Source organism: Mitosporidium daphniae, assembly GCF_000760515.2.
Source record: "Mitosporidium daphniae strain UGP3 chromosome Unknown contig-1, whole genome shotgun sequence".
NCBI classification, from domain to species: domain Eukaryota; kingdom Fungi; phylum Microsporidia; genus Mitosporidium; species Mitosporidium daphniae.
This window is the reverse complement of record NW_013546622.1, coordinates 35,585-58,143: the sequence shown is the minus strand read 5'-3', so window position 1 is coordinate 58,143 and position 22,559 is coordinate 35,585. Positions and strand designations below refer to the sequence as shown.

Here is a 22,559-nt window from a genome sequence, read left to right as displayed (position 1 = left end):
AAAATAAAACCATCATCAATGTTAGGGTTAGGGCCACCATTCATGGCTGGAACGGTGTCACCGCTTCAAAGCATGCCATTGGCAAAGGCAGAATTGGCCATCAAAGTGCGACAAACAAGCAAACGAGCCGATTTCAAACGGACAGAGCGGACGGCATAGTGGATCGGACAAAGCAAATGTGCCAAAGTGGCTTTAAATTAAATTCCGGCCGATCCGGAGATTTTTACTATCGCCACGGGTATCATGCGCCACCAGCTGATTGAGGTGATCAACCGCCTGCACGCGGTTTTTGCGTCCACACCGACGTTTGGAAGTGACCTTGAAATACCGCAAATTATAGCGATTGGCTCCCAAAGCTCTGGGAAGAGCTCGATTCTTGAAAACATTGTTGGGTTTGAATTTCTCCCTCGTGGGACTGACGTCGTTACAAGGTGCCCAATTGTTCTCCAACTACACAACGTCGACGATGCGGTCACATTTGGCGAATTTTCTCATCTTCCCAACCGTCGCTTTGAAAACTTTTCCGCCATTAAGAGCGAAATCATTTCACGTACAAAAGTGCTTGCCGGCGAGAACAAAGGCATCTCTAGGGTAGGATGGCTGCGTTGCTTTCTCATCACATTGTAGAGTCCAATTTTTTTGAAAATATGTTCCAGTAGCGTCCCAAATTTGTCTCTAGTGGATTTGCCCGGCATTACAAAGGTAATAGCGACGCTCGGGGCATGATTTGTTAGATTCCCGTGGGCAGCCAGCCCAGAGATATTGAGAATATGATTCGCGAAATTATTTTGTCATATGCAAGGAAGCCATCTTCGCTTCTGTTGGCAATCATTCCGGCCAACATTGACATTGTCAACTCGGAAGCGCTCAAATTTGTGTCTGAGATAGACCCAGCAGGCCAAAGGACACTGGGCGTGCTGTCGAAAATCGATCTCATGGATCAGGGCACAAATGCCCTCGATATTTTGTTGAACCGCGGTCCTGTGCGCCTTGCACTTGGATTTGTCGGGGTGGTGTGTCGCTCGCAAAAGGCCATCAATGAAGGGACTTCTATCCAGCAATCTTTGGAAAATGAGGAGAAATTTTTTTCTTCCCATCCCATTTACAAGTATGCTTGTGCGTATCGTTTATTTTATTTGCAGATCCAGCCCCAACATCAGATGCGGCACAGAGTCAATCTCACATGTGCTTTCAAGCATATTGCTGCGGCATATTCGGGCCAGCATTCCGACACTGAAGTCGCAAATTATGGCCCTACTATTGAACACACAGAACGAGTTGAAGGGCATTGAAAGCTTGTCGCTCTTGCATGGGTCTTCCCATGATCTCTCGTCATCCCTGACCGGAAAAGGATGTCTTGTTCTCAAGCTGCTAACAAAATTCTCCTCCGATTTTGAAGATTCTATTCAGGGCTCTTCGCGCCACATATCCACGTGTGAATTGTAGGCGGTTTTCTCCAATTATGTTAGGGTTGGCGGGGCGCGTCTTCAGATGATCTTCCATGACTCGTTTGCCTCTGCCATTTCTTCGTACGATCCAACAGGTAGCCTCTCGCTTTCAGACATAAGAACGGCAATAAGAAACGCCAACGTGAGCTTTCATCATTGATCCGTAGGGCGCGAAACCGTCGCTTTTCGTGCCAGAAATGTCTTTTGAGCTGCTTGCAAAGCAACAAATAGCGAATTTGGAGCCTCCATCGCTCTTTTGTGTCAGCATGGTGTATGAAGAGTTGCTCAAGCTCATCACTTCTTGCGCATCTGCCGTAGGGATTTGCCATCTTTTCCATTAGGAGCTTGCAAGGTATCCAAATCTGCAGAAAAAAGTCATCGACGTGGCGAGCACGCTCATCAAGGAGCGAATGGAGCCCACGCGAGCCATGGTCCAGTCTTTGATAGCAATCGAGCTTGCCTACATCAATACTAACCATCCGGATTTCTGCAGGGCCGGGGCAGCCCTGGCCGCGATGGAGCAAGCTAACGAGATCAGAAAGCCGATTTCTGTAAGCGAGCCTGCACAAATGGAAGACATATGCACATCGCAAACTGGGGGCTCGCTGACCTCTTCGTCGCAAACAGCCCTCACCCCATCAAATAGCGGCATTTTAAACTTTTTCTTTCGAACAGCCTCTTTGCCTATTAATAGCCAAAGCCAATCCTTGGGCACATCCTCGCCCATGGAGACGCCCATTCGAGGGGGGATGGCATTTGCTCTTCCCTCAACCCTATCGCCCTCGATGAGCCCAGCCTCGCTGCCGCCAGCATTGAGGGCAATGGCCCCGGAGCCCAGCACCACCACCGCACCTCACCGACCAAAGCTATTCTCTTTGGAGTCAAAGGGATTTACCGAGAAAGAGGAAATGGAAACACATCTCATTATGACGCTAATTAGGTCCTATTTCAATGTCGTGCGCAAAAACATCGTCGACCTGGTCCCCAAGGCAACCATGCACTTTTTGGTGAATGCCGTTAAAGAAAACCTGCACAACCGTCTGGTTACTGAGCTTTATCGGTCGGATTCGGAAAAAATCTTTGACGAGCTTCTTCAGGAAGATCCGGCCATCGTCAAGGAAAGACGTCGAATATCGCAAATGCTCGAGACGCTTTCGCACGGCATGGAAATCCTTGGAGAAATCGGAGAAATGGCCACCGAATAGCACTGAAGGGGGCAAATCCTTGACGGAACTTGGCCGTCGTCTTTGATCTTGAAGCTTTCAAAACCCAACAAGTTGTTGTAATTGACTTAATCGAGTTGTAATTTCAAGTTCACACAATTAATTTGCGCAATTTAATCGAGTGGCGCCGCCATAAATAGGGGTCTCAATTAGACCGAAAGGTGGGTCAGTCCCAGGGAGTCCTGCTGCTCCTCTGTCCGCTCGTAATCCTCCACCTGGATCTGCGGGTCTGGATCTGGCGCAAAAAAGCTTTGAAGATACGAGTTTGCAAGTGGATCGTCAATGACAATTGTTACTGGCTTGGTTTCATTGAGGACGGCAGAGAGTGCCTGTACAAGAGATTGAAATCGAACGGTCTGCTTGGGAGTGGCAGAGTCGCCCAAGGCAAATGGGATTCGCTCCTCCATCTCCTCTTTGATTTGCACGAGAAGACCTTCAATGGTGGTGAACCTTCCTCCCAGCGTGCCCGGTGCAAGCTCTAAATCTATCTCTGGAATAAATATAGAACATGTCTCCGATTTAAGAATATCCCTGGAAAGGTCTTCTGGACATTGCAGGCTAAAGGTGATACGACGGCCAAGCGGGGAGATGGCACCTCCGGTCTTTATTTCTGAAGATTTGAAGTTGCAAACGGGACATGTTGTGGCCATAATTATGACCTCCTTAAAGTAGGGGATATCAATTGGGTGCATGCGTGTCGGACAATACGCCAGGCAAGAGGGACATGTTCCCATGAATTCAAAGACAGAATCTATTTCTGAGGGCGGATCGTCATTTTCCGCGCTTTCGTGTGAATTTGTCGTAGATTCATCGGCAAGTGAAGGCTCAGGATTGAATCCAAGAAAAACATTCTGCTCAGAACTTCTGACATATCTTCGTATCAATAGAGATGGATCCAATGCTTCTGGAGTGTCCAGGGTAAAGGCACCATCGTCAAAAATGGTCGATGCGGAAAGAAATTCGATATAGGAATTCCCAGCAGGATCATCCAACACCAGAGAAAAGCAGCGCTCTCCACACTTCATTTTCTCTAATTCGGCGATGATATTTTCTATGGCAATGGCGGCTTCTGGATCGGACCCATTCTACAGGTAAAAGGGCACATTCACACCTTCCTCTCCTCTTGATTCAAAGAAAGATCATCAATGAATCGACCCAAAAGGCCCTCAACGGTTGTAAGCAATCCCTTTGCATTTGAAAAGGCCGAAGATGGGACCTCAAGTTCCAGCTCTGGAATCGAGATGGATGCATACTCGGTTCGAACGACTTGCCTTGAAAGATCCTAATATTATGGAAAGCAGCTACCTTGGTTGTGGATACCTTTAGGGTCCACTCGATTCCGTAATCACCAATGGCACGTGCTGATAGGATTTCATTGTTTGTTTCTCCGCAATGCGTGCACTCAAATGAGGCGATTATCACCTGCTTAAAATGCGGAATATTGCAGGGAAGAAGCTGGGTGAGGCCCTACAGGAAAGAATTACCACGGCCATCAAAGTACATTTTCGCCGCACTTCATACAAAGCGATTCTACTTGTGTCCGTTGCTCTGTCATGAGAAAATTCCGTAAAGTTAAAATTTAAAAGTTTATCACGACACTGGTCTTATGGCAGCGGTACATGTTTGCCACTACCTTGCCCATCATATTGGGCCTCTTTTCCATTATAAAAAGGGTTAGGACATACACGATATCGATTTGGTTGTCTGTACAACGATGGCCAGCCGAACCCATGCATCATTTTCGCCTTTTTCGCTCAAAATAGCACTGCCCAATTAAGTCGATGCCTAATTGGGGAGCCAATCAATGTACTTATTTGTTTAAATCCAAGTGCACATGCAACCCCAAACCAAGGCTTAAAAACACGAGCCCAATACCCTACTCAACTCGATGAATCGGCAAAGGTTACAAACGCTGTTCGGTATATTTCTGATGCCTACCAGATGTAATTGGTTTGAGAACCATTTCAAACTTCATCGTTGCTAGCTTCTTAACTTGGGCATGAAATATGTCGTTGAAATTAGCGATTTATTTGCGGTGTGGCTCAACTTTTGTTTTTTAGCGGTCTATTTAACGATCTGAAACGATTGCAGCAAATTTTGGAAGCCAGCGTGTTTGTTGAATTTTCCTTTGGACGAACATTTTGCATGCAGAAATCCTCCAGAAACAGCACGTAAACACAAGTTCTGGTTTAAGTTTTGCATCGAATCTTTTCTAAATTGCAGCTTAAATTGTTTCTTTGCCGCCATTCAAAGTTACATCGGCCCCAAGTCTGAAGACATATTTCGCCTCTCAATGTTGGATATTGTGCTTTGCTTGCATGTATCGTTTTTACTGTTGCCTAAGCCAAATGGAAACAGCAGAAGCCATCGCGATGTACCCTGTGTACATCCGCTCGTTTACACACATATGCACGTGTAGCCAAAGGCGAAAACGGTTTCCAAGTGCACCGGTTACCAGTGGCATATAGATGGGAATCCCTTAAAGCAGGGTTAAATTTGCTTTAATTGCAATCGATTGCAAATTAGAGTTTGGGGATTTATTGGCCCAAATTTCGCTTCAATCAAATGGTACGAAGGGGGAGCCGTTCCCTCACCATATAATTAAGGTCTTTTGTATGTTTCCCTAATGAGATACAATGAGAACGTCATAATTGCGCTCGATATTTTTGAAAAGTCTACCCTTTGGAGGTCCGTCTCCAAGCTTCTTAAGATAGAGGAGCATGACTCGTCGAGGGAATCGTTCCTGCAGGTTTCCAAATTAATATCCTCTGGCGAGTATCGAAAACCGCTCTCTCTTTTGCTGATGCAATTGGGATATCATGAGGCGGAATCTAGCTCCCTGATTTCGAGGAAGCTCCTTGCCAGCATAATCCTTCTCCTGTTTTACGAGCAGCCCCCAGAGAGTCCATCCTCAAATCATGAAATTCTGCTTGCGCAATTGAAAACCATTTCTCGACGACTTTGGAGCCTGCTCGAGTTGGCATTGAATTCTGTCAGCTCTGTTGCCACAACAACAATCTTGCAACGGGATAGTAAGCAGGATACATACGGCCGCAAGGATACCCACATTCACAAAAGTCCTCAAACAAATGAGCCCGAAATTCCAGAATCTGAAACCCTTATCCCGCTTCACAGCGTAAAAATCAATGCCACACTATTGGAAAGTCTGAGGCTGGAAATAGATGCGTATCTTCTGCTCTTTGATAAGTGGAAGGCTTCGGATCTGCACGCCCTGCAATACTCGATCTCAGAGGAAATCACTTCTGTTGAAAAACTGGGCCAATCTGAAAACTTGGGCCCTGAATGGCAGGGTCCACTGCAATCGTATTCTTCCATTCTTGAGTGTGCAACGAACAAACTCTCCTTGTATTCCGATCGCGCTGATGTTCCTGCTGCCAAAAAATTCGAGCCCATCATGACGGGAAAGGATTTGTCCATCTCTATTCAGCTCAAAAGCAATCCCGTTTTGGCGAGAGCATCTGTTTTGTACGAAATCATTGTTCAAGGTCCGCAACAGTTTATTGCATGCAGAGAAGACATTAGCCGCAAAGCACCGTCTATTTTTAGCCCCGGAGGTGAAAATTCGGAGCAGCTTATTCATTTTCGCTCTTTCCATGCTAGCGTCGTAAAAAGAATTAAGCGGGCACTGATTGAAATTGTCACCATTGGCGAGGCTTCGTTCAAGTGTATGCGTCTCAGGGAAAGGACAAGTAAAGGCTCCATTGAATTTCTAGAGGCAAAAGATGATGGAGAAAGCTTAGCTGGCGTTATTGAAAAGGATTTTTTGTCCGTCTGTGCGGGAGGCAGCATTTCATTGAAAGATCTAATCCACACCCTGCGACGAACACTCTTTTGGCTCTCGACCCTCGTTTCGGCCTCCAAGAAAGACCTCTCAATGGTGACGGCCAAGAAAACATCCACCACCTCTTCTCTGATACTCGGCGAGGAAATTCGACTCCTTTCATCCTCGATGGATGCCTTTTATGCCCGCCAAAGTACGCCTAACCCAGATGAAGCGATGATTGCAGAGCGTAAGGCCTTCCTGATTGCATTCTACAAGTCTTTGGAGGGCATTTTCCATCGCACCCATTTTCTGGCCTTGGAGCACGCGGTTTCTTCCCTGATTCTTCCTTTTATTTCAGAAAAATCTCATTTACAGGACTATTTCACGAGTGCTTTTGCATCTGCAATTTCTACCTTTACCAGCACCGAGGACGAGCAGTGTTTGGGGAACAATTTTTCTTCAAGCGTCGAACTTGCTGTCGATAAAAAATTGGCGACCAGCGGTGCTAATTCCCGCCCGAAAAATGTCGAAAATCGGTCAAATCCCGATCATTGCCCATGCTGCTTGCATGTCGCCAACTTGTCCTCAAATTCAGATAATTTTTCCCAGGAAGAGGGGGCTTTTGCGGACACCCTTGCTATTGGCAGTCTTCTGCACAAAGCTCTTGCCATGGAGGATCTCCAACTGGAAACCGAATTGCCCACTGTGCTGTGGTTCGATTTCTTGTGGATACAGGACCTTTCGCGGTCAATCACACTGTGGTCTTATGTGATGTCTTCTTTTCTGCTTCTCAAAGAGTCGCTTGGAACTGTAGGGCAAGATTTGCTAGTAACCTCGTTCCCCGGTATCATAGAAAATATCGAGAGTTTCAAAAGCACCGCGAACTATTTTCCGATGGAACGGATTTGGAGAGAAGCCCTTCAAATGGAAGATGCCGAGTTTGGAATCCTCAGCAGCCTCAATAAGCAGCATCCTCTCGTCCTTCTATTTTCAAAGCGGATCACGCGAGCCATTGTTGAATGCGGAACCTCGCTTTTCGAATCCCTGTGGGTAGCATCTGATTGCATCCACAGCAGTGCCTCCATTCCAAGGGTCATGCAGACAGGCAGGTTTCTGGCTTCTACCTCGTCCAAAAACAACCAACATTTTGAGTGGTGGACCAATTGGTGTACATTTTTGGCGGCCGTGCAGGGGTACGATTTTTGCAAATCTTCGCCCACGGCCCTGCCCATACATTCCTCGCTCGCCACTGGAGTTTCGGGAAAATTCTTGTGTGAACGTGTTATTTATCCTGCAGCGCAACAGGCAGCAAAGCGCATATGCTTACACCATATCTTGTGCCACAAATAAATTAAGCTAATAAACGATCAGCCCCAACGGCAATGGCCATATGCGTTTGCACGGTCTACAGTGTATTAAAAAGCAGCGTGTAAGAATAATCGACTGAATTTCCATCATCCTATGATGGTGGAGTGATTGGGGTGGGTATGTTGCACGCATTGGGTATGCTGGAAGGCGTCATAATGGCATGCAGAAGGGTAACCCAGCGGGTACCATATAGGGCCAGCTCTTCCGCTGCAGATCTGTGTTTTCGACGCGCACGAAGCCACTGTAATCCGCTGGCATATGATGATGGCTGCAGTTCAGATACCGGAGCGCCTGCGCGCTTTTCAAAAGTGAATCCAAACACATTGGTAAGGCGTTTTGAGGATGGGCCATTTATTCCCAAAGAAGTGTCAACCAAAGAAATCGATGCCTGGATTCTGACCTGCGATTTCTCAGCATATACTACCGCGGCATCGATGGAGAGCAGAGAGCCAAGTGGAACCGGAATCAAGAATGACGACTCGTCCAGCGCTATAAAAAGCGGCCTGTCCCTGCAATATACAGAAGCCAAACAAAAAGCAAGCTCAAAGGCCTCCTTGATGAGCCAGCCACCAAAGATAAAGTTGTGAATGTTTCGTTCTTGCGGATGGCACAGCCGGAGCGAAGAGACACAGTATTGCGAACTCGGCGAAAACCCTTCTTGTTCAGACACACGGGTCATAATGCCATGCAATTCTTTCAGCTCGGAGGATGAAAAATCTCCATCCTCCGTGGGGACGGAGATTAATTTTCGTCGAGCACGCCGCTTAGAAGAGGCTGAAAAAAGCTCGATCTCCTCTGGAGTATCCAAAGAAAGCTTGGGAACCGGAACGGCAACGTGCAATAGCGGGTGTCGGGCAACCATTGTGAACAGGGCGCTGGCTGCAGGAGACCAGGTCGTGGAATTGACCTTTTTGTCAATGACTATTAGAACGTCCATTGAAGAGCTTCCTGTGGATTAGAAACCAAAACATACCGATAAAAGAAACGCACCCCGAGAGTCTGAGATCCTCGTGGATATCAAGGCGTTGTTGAAGGTCGATTCTGTCAACGGATGCAGTCACAATGGTAATTGGGAGCAAGGTTTCATGTTTCGCAGCATCATCATTGCCGGGAGACTGAGGAAGCGGCTCCAATGCATGCTTATAGGCGATGGATCCGGCAAGTGCGTCGATGTCTTCAATTATTTTTGCAAATCTTATGCCCCCGTACACATTTACATATTCCTCCCTGAGGTTTTCATTAGTAGAAAAGGGAAGAATAATTTCAATATACGAGTCCCGCATTTTGCGCGTCGACTCCGGGGGGATAGGTGTGGATTTTAGCGACAAATTCAAAATGCTTTTCAACTGCTGGAAAGTGGAGGTACGCGAGGACATGGGTGGCTTTCGGACTTGAAAATCAAATTGATAATCCCGAGATTTAAAATTATCGCGACTACATGATATGAGTAATTTTTCAATTCGAGCAAATGAGCATATATTTTTTTTTTGAAGAGGGCCTCTTTTGGCATGTTGATGCGGCCCAAGAGGAAACCCCGCGATTCCCCGCAAAAAAAGCGGTCTGAAATGTTGTGGTCCCATCAGAGCTAGTTGTTTATGTAAAAATCTTTGGTGGTATAATCGCAAATTTTTAATACTTTTCGATTGTAAATTCAGATTGTAAATGTCAAATTGAAAAAGATAAAATTTTGAATTAATGTCCTCGAGCACTGCTTCCATCACGTCTTTGCTGTCAAAGCCACGTTCTGAGCTTACCCAAGAGGAGCTCAAGGCAATTGAAATTCACGAATTTGAGACCGGCCCGCTATCCCTAATCAAGCGAGCAATGAAATCCAGGACAATGGTGCTTATCAGTTGCAGGAGTAATAAGAAGCTTCTTGCCAAAGTCAAGGCGTTTGATAGGCACTGCAATATGGTGTTGGAAAACGTCAAGGAGGTTTGTGTCATCGATTTCGCTTATCATGTAGATGTGGGTCGATACTCCCCGCGGTGGCGGAAAGAACAAGCGTCAAAAGACAGGCCGGCCTCTCAATAGGGACAGGTTTATTTCCAAAATGTTTTTAAGAGGCGATTCGGTCATCCTAACTGTGTTGACAAATATCCCCACTGAATAAAGCTCGTTTGAACATCACAATGTGTGCGGCGAACGTTCAATTGAATTTCGCCATATCTAGGGTTGGGATGCACATTAATTAATCAAATGTTTACGGTACTTTAAGGCTCGACTTTATTATGAAAATTAATATTTTTCCAACATTTGTCCGCTTTATTTTGCGTAATTTGATTGTGGTGTGATTCGCACGCGAAATACCGCACATTTTTTTGAGATGACCGCAGCTAACGTATGCTCACCCAACTTTGTTTCTGTTGTTCTTGGTTCGCAATGGGGAGACGAAGGCAAGGGAAAGCTTATTGACCTTCTTTCGCAAAAGGTAGACATCGTGGCGCGTTGTCAAGGCGGTGCAAATGCAGGACACACCATTATCCTTAACGGGCAAAAGTACACGTTTCACTTGCTGCCATCTGGAATTCTGCATTCACGAGTTGTTGGATTTATTGGAAATGGTGTTGTGATCCATCTGCCTTCTTTATTTAAGGAGATATACCAGCTTGAGGGACAAGGGGTGTCACCCATCCTACCAAGGCTGAAAATATCCTCGAGAGCACATATTGTTTTTGAGTTTCATCGAACCGTTGATGGCCTTCTCGAATCTGAAGCTCAAAATTCTTCCATCGGAACGACCAAGCAAGGAATCGGACCGACATACTCTTCAAAGGCATCAAGGTTTGGGCTACGGATAGGCGACCTGCTATGCGACGAAAAAGCCTTTAAAGCTCGGTATTTTCAACTATTGAATGGATTCTACAAACGCCACCAGGGCTTCACTCATGATTGCGATGCTGAGTTGCAAGAACTATTCAAATTTAAAGATCTTTTACGCCAAGTCGTTATCGATGATGGGGTCAGCTACCTTAATCGATCACGGACGCAGGGGAAGGAAATCCTAGTGGAAGGTGCAAATGCGCTTCTTTTGGATGTTGATTTCGGCACATATCCGTTCGTAACGTCTTCATCTTGTTGCATCGGAGGTGTAGTGGCAGGTCTTGCGGTCCACCCGAGGTCTTTGTTTCCAATTATCGACGTAATCAAGGCATACACCACCCGCGTTGGGCATGGTCCGTTTCCGACAGAATTGGATTTGGAACAAGACCCAATTGGCTTACATCTTTCTTCAGTTGGAGCAGAGTATGGAACCACCACGGGAAGGAAGAGAAGGTGTGGCTGGCTCGATCTAGTGATCCTATCCTATTCCCACGCAATCAACCACTATGATCTCCTAAATCTCACAAAGCTTGATGTTTTGACTGGAATTGCAAAGATTAAAATAGCAACCGCATATAGAATGAAAGATGGGACCATTTCAAAGGACCTGATTCCCTCCTGCTTGGATGACTTGCCCAAAACGGATGCCGATGTTATTTATCATGAGATGGACGGTTGGAACGAGCCGATCTCTCACATAAGAGAGTTTGGCGACTTGCCTGAAAATGCAAAGGCTTACATTCAATTTATTGAGGACTACATTGGGGTGCCCATCAAGTGGATTGGCATTGGGCCCTCTCGCGACGCCATGATTGCCAGAATGTAGTTTGCGCTGGATGGGCTGTCGCAATAATTTTGAAATTAAATAGAAACTTTTGCAACCCTACACATGCAGGTGTAACCCCAAGATGGCGGTGGCAGCGGTGCATAACAGGGCAGTTGTCCCCATGCAAAATGCTACTCCGTCAATTGCACAACGACTTTTACAAAATACCTAAAGTCAAATCTTTTAACGCCAAAAGTGATGGAACATAGCACGTCGCTCCATTCATCGTTCCAACATCCCCTTTGTTCCAGATACTCGTCCAAGGAAATGCAAAGACTGTTCTCCGATAACTGCAAATATTCGCTTTGGAGGCAACTGTGGTTCAATTTAGCCAAGGCACAGTATCATTGTGGGGTTTCTTGCCCCGGATTAACGTGCACAGCATTGGATGAAATGGAGCTACATTTACTGGATCCAATCGACTACGATCAAGTGCAGAGTGAAGAGAAAAGGCTTAAACATGACGTGATGGCGCACCTTTCTGTTTGGGGCTCCATCTGCCCATTGGCAAAGCCCATAATGCATCTGGGGGCCACGTCATGCGACATCACCGATAATGCCGATTGCATAATTGCAAGAAATGCGTTGAAAATCATTTTGGCAAGGCTTTATGGGGTCATTCGATGTCTTCGCGATTTTTCCATGCAATGGAATGCCCAGCCAACACTTGGGTACACCCATTTTCAATCTGCACAGCTTACCACTGTCGGGAAAAGGGCTGCCACATGGCTGCAGGATTTGGTTTCGGATTTCACCACAATAAGCCAAAAAATCGATCAATGCAAAATGAGGGGGCTAAAGGGAACTACCGGAACGCAAGCCTCATTTGTCTTTCTATTTGGCGGGGTTGGGGTTCCATCCAATGATACCTTGCAAAGCATCGACCAAATGGAGAACCTGTTTTGTTCATATTCCGGCTTTGACCGTGATAGGATTTATCCCGTCACTGGTCAAACAACGCCGCGCAAATTCGACATCGAAATACTGGCTCCTTTAGCCTCTCTGGCTGCAACGGCAAACAAGATATGTACGGACATCCGTCTGTTGGCACACTCGAAACAATTGGAAGAACAGTTTTCTGAATTTCAAGTTGGCTCTTCCGCCATGGCCTACAAAAGAAATCCCATCAAAAGCGAGCGGTGCTGCTCGCTTTCCCGCCATTTGATGGCAATTACAGGCAATGCATACACAACCCTGGCCAACCAGTGGCTTGAAAGGTCTTTAGATGACAGCGCATCTCGAAGGATAACCATTGCAGAGTCCTTTTTGTGCGCCGATTCGATCTTGCTGCTGCTTTTTTCGATCATTTCAAATTTGCAGGTCTACCCCGAGGTTTTAAACTCCTTGATTGGTAAGGAATTCCATTTCCAAGCGACAGAGGCAATTCTGATGGCTGTCGTCAAAAAGGGCGGAGACAGGCAAGTTGCGCACGAAATCATTCGCTCCCTGAGCATGGAAATTAATCAAAGGCGCATGTCCGCCCATCAATATGCAGATGGCTTTGAGGATGAAACCATCCCATTGCTTGATAGGCTAAAATCGCATCCCTATTTCGCAGAGGCGGATCTTTCGACAATCACTGCAGACCTGATTTGTGGGAGGGCATCGCAGCAAACCACTTCGTACATCCAGAATACGGTGGACCCTATCCTAGAAAAATACCAATCTCTTCAAAGTGAAACTCCAGATCCCATATCGATATAATCATTAAACCCCAGATGCCTCCAATAGCCTCCAGCATTCAATAGTAGTTACCTGTGCGATTTTGACCGCGCTATGCAAAGCTCAATGGCTTGCTACATAGTCGCCTTTTTAATCTGCTTTACCAGCCAAATATGGCACCGTGAACGATATGCTTCAAAAGGCGTTGGATCGTCATACAACGAACCAAGATTTGTAAAATGCCTGGTGCCAGCTTTGTTTCTCATCTTTTTTACAGCGTAGCGCATGCTCGCTGTCTTGAATTTTTCGACACTCAAATACCCAGCACTGGGCGAATGTTCCCAAGTCCTCTTTCGTTTTTTAATCAAAATTCCAATATGAACGACGATGCATGTGCCGGAAAAGTATGAAAATTACGACCGAAACCAGACCCCATCATATACGCTGCACACAGCAGAGACAAGAAAAGATCAACAAGGTGCGCTGGAAATATTTGATGCTTAGATGGAAATTGGCAAGGAACCATCATCAGCCGGATAGCTTTTTTGGAAGAGATCCAAACATAAATAAAAATGCCCATACAAAGACAGGCAACATTAGAAATAAACCTCACAAACTCCATGAGGTGACTGCAGATACTCGGCATTCTATTTGATCGTGCGTTGAGCTGCTAGTTAGGTATATTTGGATCTATATCCGATGCATTTTCAATACGTTGCTTGAAACAAAGTGGCTGGAAGCTGCGATTTTGTGGGCTAGTTTGGCTGCATCATATGCCTGATTGGACCCTTTCTTCGGCTACAAAGCTTCATACACATTTTTCTCCCATTCAAATAGCCAACACGAAAGCATCGAAAGGTGATATGAAAGAGATATACATTAGCCGCAACTTGCTACTAATCTCCAACAAACTGTTCCAACATCCTATGGGTTCATTTTCTGGTTTTATAGGCTTATCTTTTTCACGGGGTTAGCTCTTTTAATATCGCTTTGCAATCGGGTATTTTCTTTTAGAATCGTCTTGGCATCCGATGCTTCTATGGAAAGTATCGGTTGCTCCGCTTAAAAGCTTTCCAAAATATGGCTTTTATTGATGCACGGCAGAAATCTAGTAGCCCGCTATACTGTCTCTGGAATACCTATGTGCCCTCTTGACTTCATCAAGAACATAAATGCAAGTCGAAGCTAAAGACGCATTCTCTGTCTTTTACTATATTTTGCGATACGTTTAACGAAACTAGGGGTAGTTTATGTGATATATCCGCAACAGCTAACTGCTCCAATTCAAGAGCTAATCAAGAAAATGATCCGTAAACCAGGCCCCAATACTAAAGTTGAAGTTTGATCTTCGTTTGCAGGAATTTTGGAACATCGACATAAAGTGAACAGCCACCATGAGCTTTTGAGGACGGCTTTTTTCATTTTGTATCATCTTTTTGAAATCTAAAAAACACTACCAAAAGGCTCGAAAAGACCGTGTTCCTGGTAATGTAGCCTTGGGGTATCACATAAGCCTTGAAAATGCACCTGAGTCTCTGAACTGGGTCACTTGGACAAGTTTTCGACATATAATTTGCATCATTTGTGGCGTCTCTTATATGATCGCCTTTTAAGTCCGATTTGTTGAAAGGACTTTTCACTTTCGCCAAGTATCTTGTAGAATGACCGCGCATCACCATATTGGTCCTCATTTAGATGAATATCTCAGCCTTCGCATATTGAGAAAGTTTGGTGGCTGATCAAAACAATAGATACATCGACAAGAGCAATCAAAGCGTAAACATCAAATCAAAAGGACACTCCGAAATCGGATAATTTGAGTTTAATTTTATTTGACCAATCATGGAAAGAACCGCGTTAGAAAAGTCACACAAAAGTGCTCGTTCACTTGTGTTGCAACTACCCCTATAAAGCTGTTTTAGGTCTTATTTCTTCTGTAAAAGTAATGTTCCAATAATACATCTGACCGCAAGAAAAAGCTCAAAAGCCGATGTGTGCAGCCTTTGTCTTAAAGCAAGAAGGCGCTTAACATTTAGCATCTGACATTCTAAATTCCACGGCAGCATCCAATGCCAGATAGCTGAAAACATACCACTGGAACACAAAATTTTATTTCTAACAAAAGCAAGCATTTGAAATTCTACTTATAATTTCGTTCTATTTCTCTTATTGGTGAACCAATTGGACACCTGCTTGTTGGTCAAGCCACAATACTGCGATATTAGGACTTTCTCAGCCTCTGATGGGTATGGGCTTTTTTTGAAGAACTTTTCCATGTATTCAATGACCTCTTTAGAAAATCTTTTCTGTTTAGAAGCACAAATCTTTGCCGACGAACATTCAGATAATTTGGTGCTAGTCCTTTGCCTGCTGCTCTCAAGCCCAGACTCCATCAGACATACTTCTTCGTAGTTGGTTAGGAACCTCGCAACACGCTCCCTGATTAATTTCACTGCAAGTAATTCGACGAGATTCGAGTCTTTTTTGAACTGTGAGACCATTTTTTCGTTTAGAAGCATCGTTTCGTCTATCTGAAACGGTCCCAGTATTTGTAAAAGGTTACTGTTTTCTGTAATTAATCGGGATTCGCTTATGAAAACATCCTTGTAAAGAGCGAGAATTTTGTTATAAGTTTTAATGCTCTCTTCTTGTATTTTGAGTAGGCAAAGAGAGACTTTTTTAGATTCTGTCATCAGCTCAAAAATGCAACTCACATGTGACTTTTGGCTTTTTTGTTTCTGTCATTAAAATCAAAGGTGCAAATTTATGAGCTGATTTGTGAGTTGATTTGCGTGTTGATTTGCATGTTGATATGGTCTTGTGACCCGCTGATTTGTGTCATGTGTTAAAGTCACTGTTTATTCCACAAGAAAGAGTGAGCTCCTCGAACTTGGACTTTGCAAGGAGTTCTGCATCACATTGAGGAGACCAAATGTACGGGTGGAGTGTTGATTAGAGCTTCTGTTCAAAAGAACAGCAAATTAGCAGTCAATATTTGCTATTTGGGCAGGTGGCTTTTCATGTAAAAATAATGTGCCGAAAATTAATTAATTAATTAATTTCAGTGAATCAACTGCCCATATTTGTGCAAGTTTGTTGGAACTTCTCCGATAAATGAAAATCTTATCCCTTTGCCTTTTAAAAGGATCAATGAAGTCCACTTTTTCATCAATAAGACGCCAGTATAATTGCATCGTCAATTTTGCATTTGATTTTAAACCTGTCGCCCGTGCATAGGTGGGACCTGCATATATGAAGACATAGCTATATTCTGTCCTTTAAAAGTAAAGATTCAGCATGCTGGCTTTTAAAAGCAAAAGCCCAACATGCTGGCTTTCTGATGTCAATTTATTGCCAGTACTGCTCAAATGCTATTTATTTGAGACCCATATCTTGTAGGTGTAGATGTAGTTTTTAGAAAAGCTGTTAAATCTCTACATACATGGATGGAATTGTGATTAATTATGCGATAAACTCTTTGCTCAACTGTGGGGGCCCTCACCAGTGCTTGACATATGTAAACACGTCGAAATCAGACGTTCCCTGTCAACTTGCACATCACGGAAACTTTATTGAATTTTGCTGCTAAATGTCACATTTCAGAGATCTTCCATTATCAATTGTGCTAAGCAATTCTCAAACAATTACATTTTCCTGTTATGAATTGCAGCAATTAGGACCAAATGCTTCTCTTGAAAGCGTAAGAGGAAATGTATGTTTTTATCCTGCATTTGGTTACCTTGCCTTGTTTTAAATTCTTATCGTTAGATAAACCTCTCGTTCGGATATGAAATTATCGATTCCTCAGCAATTTGGTCAGTGGATCCTTATTTCAAGCAAAGCATTCCTCTAAGATTCCCCATAGCATTGCTCGGGTATTTACATGCTTCTATCTTATTGACTAGGAATATTTGTTCGCTGTATGTTTTTCTCTCTGCAATGCGAATAAACCTACTGGATATCACAGAACTGGCAACGGATCAGATATTTTGTGATCAGGAGAATCTTGCAGCCACTCTTGAAGAGATGAAAAGAGGGTATACTTGCCTTAATCTTGATAATAAATATGCTCTTTAGAACTTTTACGCCTTGATTTTCTCGAATTGGCAACCTGCTGCATGGGTCGATGTGAACTAGTTCGAGACATTTAGAATTATTTAATTATTTTTGTATTCGCGCATCCTCCAATCGATGTCTCGGTACACAATGTGAGGTGTTTATATTGTGCAAGAATTTCGGCTCCAGAATGTTAGGGGAAACCCCGATTCTGAGAGAATCTTGATTGAAAACTTAAATTTTAAATTGTAACACATACATTGCAGAGGTGCAGGATTTTCGTGAAACGAACTTAGTATTGGCATCCTTTTTTGGATTGGCTCGTGGAGATTGTGGATATTTAAACATACAACTTTCGGATGATTTTTTACTTTGAACCTCTTGAAATGAGCGAACCGTTTCTCCGACAGACCAATGCATGAGAGACAAAGTCAAAGGAATGATGTAAAAACATGTTGCACTAAAAATCCGAGTCCTTTGTAAGACATGGCCAGCAAAATTTTCTCGACCCATCTGCAATGGCTGAAAACGTGGAATGTACGTTCTAAGCAAAGTAATTGAAAACTACTCTTTAATACACAAATAGATAATACGCTATTTACACAAAATGGGACAGACAGATAGGGCGGGGTCATTAGTACTCATGTTTATCTGTATCTTCATATTCGTCCTCATCCTCAGAGGATGAAATCGAATTTCCATCAAAGGGGATCTCTTGCATTTGAACAGAAGGGGCTCCCTGAATTGAGCGAAGCTGTTCCTTTACAATGGCAACGATCGAGTCTAGATATTCCCTTGTATTCGTATTTGCAATAGTAGCTGACACCGTGGGGTACAAAGAATATTCAGGCGAAAAGTACTGGCGGTGTATTGTTGATTGAGGAATTTCGTGGTGAATAATGGTATCGACAAGTAGCCCCGTTTCGTATGCCCAGCAACGAGAGACATTTTTGATAGTATAGCCGCCACCTCCGAGTACAAGCAGTGGGATGTTAAAAGACTTGACAAAGGTAACACACGCCCCGTGGCCAGATATACTCAGGTTGAAGCATCCGAGCCTGTCTCCCCCAAGAGAATCGGCGCCGCATTGAAGGACAATAACAGATGGCGAAAATGTTTCGATTGTTTCTCTAACAATAGGCTCAAAGATGTAAGCAAACGATGCATCGTCTATTCCGTCTCCCAGAGGAACATTGAGCGAAAAATTCTTGCCCCTGCGAGCACCAATTTCATCGAACGACCCGGTATTTGGGAAAAAAGAATCGCCATATTTGTGAAATGAAAGCGTCATCACTCGATCGGACACGTAAAATGCCTCTTGAACGCCATCCCCATGATGGACATCAATGTCAATATACAAAACACGAGGGAAATCCTTCAATAGCTCTAAGATTGCAAGGACAATGTCGTTGATGTAACAAAATCCAGATGCTTCTCCCCTTTTTGCATGGTGCAGACCACCAGACCAATTTATGGCTATGGAGGCGTTTTCTCTGGCCAAGTGCCGTGCAGCAAGCATAGAAGATCCGCTTGAGATGGCACAGAAATCAAAAAGCCCATCAAAAACAGGACATTCATCATCGCCGATATTGTAGCGAGCCCCCCATCTTTGCACCTCTGCACGCACAGTGTCTGGGGTAATCCTGCGTAAAAATGACACATAATCCTCGGAGTGGAACCTCGAAAGTTGCTGGGCAGATGCTTTGTATCCACGGTAGACCCGCATACGCTCATGCAAACCATAGGAAATCACCAAATCATGCGTTAGCGCAAGGCGGTACGGCTTCATGGGATGTCCAGGCCCATAATGGTGGAGGGCAACCGAGGGCTCATGGATATAAACGACCTGTCGATTTATCGGATGCAAAGCAAAAAAATCGCTAAAATCCTCTTCTACCCCCTTGGTGTGATCGCTCGATTCATAGGTGCCCTGTTTGGAGGGAAATACAAAACTATTGACCGGGTTTTTGAAGAACGAAGAATCGACAAATGTTGGGGACATTTCGTGAATTTTAAATTTCAAAAATTATTTTTCCGCTTAATGGGCGACAACATTCAATGCTTCCTTAGCTTCTTTGGACACTCGCCAGCCAAAATAGATGTGAACGGGGATCTTGACTGGCTCTCTTCGATTCCAAATCTTTTATTTAGACTAAATGGAGCAAAGGCAACATCTTCACTTGCAGATGTGATCTCACAAATACTGAATTCCGCAAAAAGGCCCATTTTTGTGGTTGAAGTTACCGGAAAGCTTGATGGCGGCAAAGGTGGCTTTGGGTCCATGCTACGTGCCCAGGGTGGCAGGATGTCTAAAAGAAAAGCATCCAGCTACGATTCTTGTCGCAACATCGATGGAGTCCGAATCGGATCCAAAAGGCAGGCGGTCGAGCTGGCAAAATTCATCCAAGAAGAGCCGCATCGTGAGCGTGAACGAGAGGCCGAAATAGAAAAGGCCATCGAAACGGCACTTAATCCTTCCGAAAAAAAGTACTATGCAAAAGGGATTCCCGACTATGTCAAAACCCAAGAAACCATCGCAGAGGTGCTTGAGCAAGCGTTTGCGGACAAGTTTTCCTCGTCAGATTCTTCGGAAGGCGATTCTGATCTTGAACATGGAGACTTTGCAAAAACGATGCCGAAAGAACAATCTGCCGTCATTAGCCGCCACAATTAGATGCATCATGGCGATGCTTTGAAAACCTCCACTGAATGTTTGGAAATTATTCCAGCCAATGGTCGACCGTGTCAGTAAAATTTATTAAATTTATAAGCCCAACTCTGAATAATTGCCATGCGAATTACTCCTCATCATCATCGTAATACTCCGAATCTTCGTCGTCATCTTCATCGTCATCATAATCGGAGTCATCGTCATATTCATCGTCATCATAGTCATCAAAGATGCCCAAGTCATTTTCGATCCCCTGTAATTTGGCATTTCTAAGTTTAAAATCCTGCGTTATCTTCTTAGCCAAAGGAGTAGATAGAGGATCTAGCTCATTTTTAAGTGTGCAAGAAGAACACCCGGCCGTATTGTGTTTTGCACCAAAATTTGAAATTCTTTTTCCTATTTCCTGGGAATTTCTAAAGGTGGTACTGTTTCGAATGCTTCCGGGCAGCTCGATCGATAAACCCTTTTGAGGGAAATTTCTTTTAGAACCAAAATAATCCCTATATTTAGGTGTATTTTGGGCACAAGGGGACAATAGATCTACTTTTGAGGATTTTCCTGCCATCTGAGCTTTGACCTGAGAACATAGATCTCCTGAACCTACTAATGAAATAAGAGATTCATCCTTTATCCGACTCGTGTACGGGCAAGTTGGCTTGTGAGAAATTGTAGAATTTTTTTGGATCACTTCGCCTTTTAAGCAAGGACATCTAGATGCGCTAGCGCTTTCTGCTGTGCCAAGCTCGCTGCTGATACTTTTCCAATTTAGTGGCTTTTGATAAGAAACAAAATTTCCTCTTCCCTGTTTAAGCTCATTGATGGGATATTCATCCTCATTACAAACCAACTTACAAACTCGTTTCTTCTTTTCCTGAGACTTCTTTGATGGTTTTAAGTAGTTCTCTTCCGTGTGTAAAATATTATTTCGAGCGCAGCGGCGGTGGTGGCGATTTTGGCGAGAATTGCGCAATTTTGCAAGGCTTTTCAAAATAAACTCCCTGCAGATCTTGTCTCTGGCCGTGAGAACATCCTCCGGAATTTGGTCGATTTGCAGAAACGCATCATTCCGGGCGCTTAACGGGCCTGCCTTATTGGAACGGTACCATTTATCGTCCTTAACCTTGTACTTGAAGATATCTTGTGGAAGATATTCTTCTTTCGAGCTATGATGCGGGATATAGCATGTAAGCGTGTGTTCATCGAATATCGGGTCAAATGCCGAATCCGATGATGCCACAGAGCCGCGGAAAAGAGCAGCAGTTACCAGAGGAATGAAAAAGAATATATTTTTGATCATGTTTTGAGTTCGCTTGTCTTTCCTTGACACTGTTCTTTCTTAAATCCCGTGGGGGGGCTCTCGCAATTGGATGCCATATGCATAAATGGGAGGGGGATTTTCTTCAATAGGATTAAAATCCAGCCAATCATGTTACTTTAATTTATTTTGAAGGATTTTTAATTTGACATTTAAATCATCACTAAAAATAAATACCACTGCCACTTACAGATGCGCAATAAAGGAGTCCAATTGGGCCTGCATGCATATAATTTTGCAAAGGATGTCTGTTTGCGATATCCTATCGACCGCGGCATCCAGAATCGATTGGTGAACCGAGGCCAGGTATTCGCTCGTTATATCCAACGCATCCATTGCGGCATTTTTTACGGCCAAAATCTGTTTGCTAGATTTGGCTGCACAAGACTGCAGTTTAAAAAGGGTCGGGTCCATCATATAAAAAGCAGCGAAATTATTTTTGAAACCACTAAATTTCAACCCTAACTCAGACACACCCACCCAACCACTTGTCTCCATTCCATGGTACTTTGCGCAGGTGGTCATTTGAAAAATGCCCGTGCTTGGACGCTTCTAAGGCAAATCAGACCGATTCAGCAAGCCTTGCTCTCGTCAAGATCTACGATTTCAAAATCGATCCGGATTTGTGCCCCGGATTCTCCAAATACCTGCTTCGTCGTTACCAAATCTGCGTTTGATGTGGGCACTACTTTATTTACGTGTAGAAGCTTAAAGAAATCAAATCGTCTTTCCACTCTGGGCTGCATCTCAAAGTGGATGTAGGGGGCTGTCACGGGTTCCAATATCTTTTTTCGCTTCAAAACATAGCGACCATAGACAGCATCATCGATGATGCCCAGAATGTTTAGTAAGCATTTAGTGGCCATTTAAAATAGCAAGCTCCACGTTTGCATGCATAACGAGCGCGAGGGCGGTCTAATTGTAATCGATCGCAAATCTCTCGATCTTATCAAAGATTCGACGCTGGATTATAGCCGCGAACTAATTGGGTCAAAGTTCATTATAACGGATAATTCTCGTGTAGAGGACCCTTGCGGGTGTGGCGTTTCTTTTGGTTTGCGCAAATAGGCAAGAGCTGATTCCACCGCACCAAATAAAGTCGTGAATTAAGACTGAAGTCGCATGCGAGTCGTATTGGGATTTCTTAATATTGATTGTTTACTATACAAATCAAAGGGCACTGAATTTTCTAAGGAATATCTTTTGAAGCCGTTTCGCACACCAGGTGTTTCCTTTAAACCGGGCAGGTTGTCATCGTAGAAAGATGGGCTTAGTGAAACACCAACTAGTCCACCGGTGATCTTTCCTCGCGAGCCGGAAAAACATGCCATCCTTGGGGCCGTAAATTAGATGCTACCTTGTAAGTGGGAGTAGGGTAGAAGC

General features: G+C 44.2%; 12 protein-coding genes across 12 annotated transcripts; 8 read left to right on the top strand and 4 right to left on the bottom strand.

Annotated features, from left to right (window-relative positions):
• Positions 1-243: 243 nt before the first annotated feature.
• On the top strand, positions 244-1,292 carry DI09_1p320 (dynamin-like protein; the record flags this gene model as incomplete). The annotated part of the gene is made up of 3 exons (XM_013383155.1): positions 244-623; positions 660-702; positions 735-1,292. 3 exons carry the CDS (start codon positions 244-246, stop codon positions 1,290-1,292), a joined length of 981 nt encoding a protein of 326 aa, XP_013238609.1.
• Positions 1,293-1,491: 199 nt separating this feature from the next.
• DI09_1p310 (uncharacterized protein) lies at positions 1,492-2,653 on the top strand (the record flags this gene model as incomplete). Its single annotated transcript, XM_013383154.1, has 3 exons — positions 1,492-1,590; positions 1,616-1,762; positions 1,790-2,653. The coding sequence occupies 3 exons, from the start codon at positions 1,492-1,494 to the stop codon at positions 2,651-2,653; spliced, it is 1,110 nt and encodes a 369-aa protein (XP_013238608.1).
• A 167-nt stretch (positions 2,654-2,820) lies between these two features.
• DI09_1p300 (uncharacterized protein) lies at positions 2,821-4,334 on the bottom strand (the record flags this gene model as incomplete). The annotated part of the gene is given in 5 exon segments (XM_013383153.1): positions 2,821-3,756; positions 3,783-3,953; positions 3,977-4,138; positions 4,156-4,269; positions 4,305-4,334. 5 exon segments carry the CDS (start codon positions 4,332-4,334, stop codon positions 2,821-2,823), a joined length of 1,413 nt encoding a protein of 470 aa, XP_013238607.1.
• A 963-nt stretch (positions 4,335-5,297) lies between these two features.
• DI09_1p290 (uncharacterized protein) lies at positions 5,298-7,805 on the top strand (the record flags this gene model as incomplete). Its single annotated transcript, XM_013383152.1, has 1 exon — positions 5,298-7,805. The coding sequence occupies one exon, from the start codon at positions 5,298-5,300 to the stop codon at positions 7,803-7,805; it is 2,508 nt and encodes an 835-aa protein (XP_013238606.1).
• A 109-nt stretch (positions 7,806-7,914) lies between these two features.
• On the bottom strand, positions 7,915-9,199 carry DI09_1p280 (acyl-thioester; the record flags this gene model as incomplete). Its single annotated transcript, XM_013383151.1, has 2 exons — positions 7,915-8,767; positions 8,814-9,199. The coding sequence occupies 2 exons, from the start codon at positions 9,197-9,199 to the stop codon at positions 7,915-7,917; spliced, it is 1,239 nt and encodes a 412-aa protein (XP_013238605.1).
• A 319-nt stretch (positions 9,200-9,518) lies between these two features.
• On the top strand, positions 9,519-9,857 carry DI09_1p270 (Sm-like ribonucleoprotein; the record flags this gene model as incomplete). Its single annotated transcript, XM_013383150.1, has 1 exon — positions 9,519-9,857. The coding sequence occupies one exon, from the start codon at positions 9,519-9,521 to the stop codon at positions 9,855-9,857; it is 339 nt and encodes a 112-aa protein (XP_013238604.1).
• A 292-nt stretch (positions 9,858-10,149) lies between these two features.
• Positions 10,150-11,472, top strand: DI09_1p260 (adenylosuccinate synthetase; the record flags this gene model as incomplete). Its single annotated transcript, XM_013383149.1, has 1 exon — positions 10,150-11,472. The coding sequence occupies one exon, from the start codon at positions 10,150-10,152 to the stop codon at positions 11,470-11,472; it is 1,323 nt and encodes a 440-aa protein (XP_013238603.1).
• A 267-nt stretch (positions 11,473-11,739) lies between these two features.
• DI09_1p250 (uncharacterized protein) lies at positions 11,740-13,176 on the top strand (the record flags this gene model as incomplete). The annotated part of the gene is made up of 1 exon (XM_013383148.1): positions 11,740-13,176. The coding sequence occupies one exon, from the start codon at positions 11,740-11,742 to the stop codon at positions 13,174-13,176; it is 1,437 nt and encodes a 478-aa protein (XP_013238602.1).
• A 4,648-nt stretch (positions 13,177-17,824) lies between these two features.
• DI09_1p240 (histone deacetylase) lies at positions 17,825-19,192 on the bottom strand (the record flags this gene model as incomplete). The annotated part of the gene is made up of 1 exon (XM_013383147.1): positions 17,825-19,192. One exon carries the CDS (start codon positions 19,190-19,192, stop codon positions 17,825-17,827), a length of 1,368 nt encoding a protein of 455 aa, XP_013238601.1.
• A 39-nt stretch (positions 19,193-19,231) lies between these two features.
• On the top strand, positions 19,232-19,864 carry DI09_1p230 (uncharacterized protein; the record flags this gene model as incomplete). The annotated part of the gene is made up of 1 exon (XM_013383146.1): positions 19,232-19,864. One exon carries the CDS (start codon positions 19,232-19,234, stop codon positions 19,862-19,864), a length of 633 nt encoding a protein of 210 aa, XP_013238600.1.
• A 124-nt stretch (positions 19,865-19,988) lies between these two features.
• On the bottom strand, positions 19,989-21,674 carry DI09_1p220 (uncharacterized protein; the record flags this gene model as incomplete). The annotated part of the gene is made up of 2 exons (XM_013383145.1): positions 19,989-21,180; positions 21,367-21,674. The coding sequence occupies 2 exons, from the start codon at positions 21,672-21,674 to the stop codon at positions 19,989-19,991; spliced, it is 1,500 nt and encodes a 499-aa protein (XP_013238599.1).
• A 3-nt stretch (positions 21,675-21,677) lies between these two features.
• On the top strand, positions 21,678-22,244 carry DI09_1p210 (putative iron-sulfur cluster assembly protein; the record flags this gene model as incomplete). Its single annotated transcript, XM_013383144.1, has 3 exons — positions 21,678-21,854; positions 21,881-22,018; positions 22,080-22,244. The coding sequence occupies 3 exons, from the start codon at positions 21,678-21,680 to the stop codon at positions 22,242-22,244; spliced, it is 480 nt and encodes a 159-aa protein (XP_013238598.1).
• Positions 22,245-22,559: the final 315 nt, after the last annotated feature.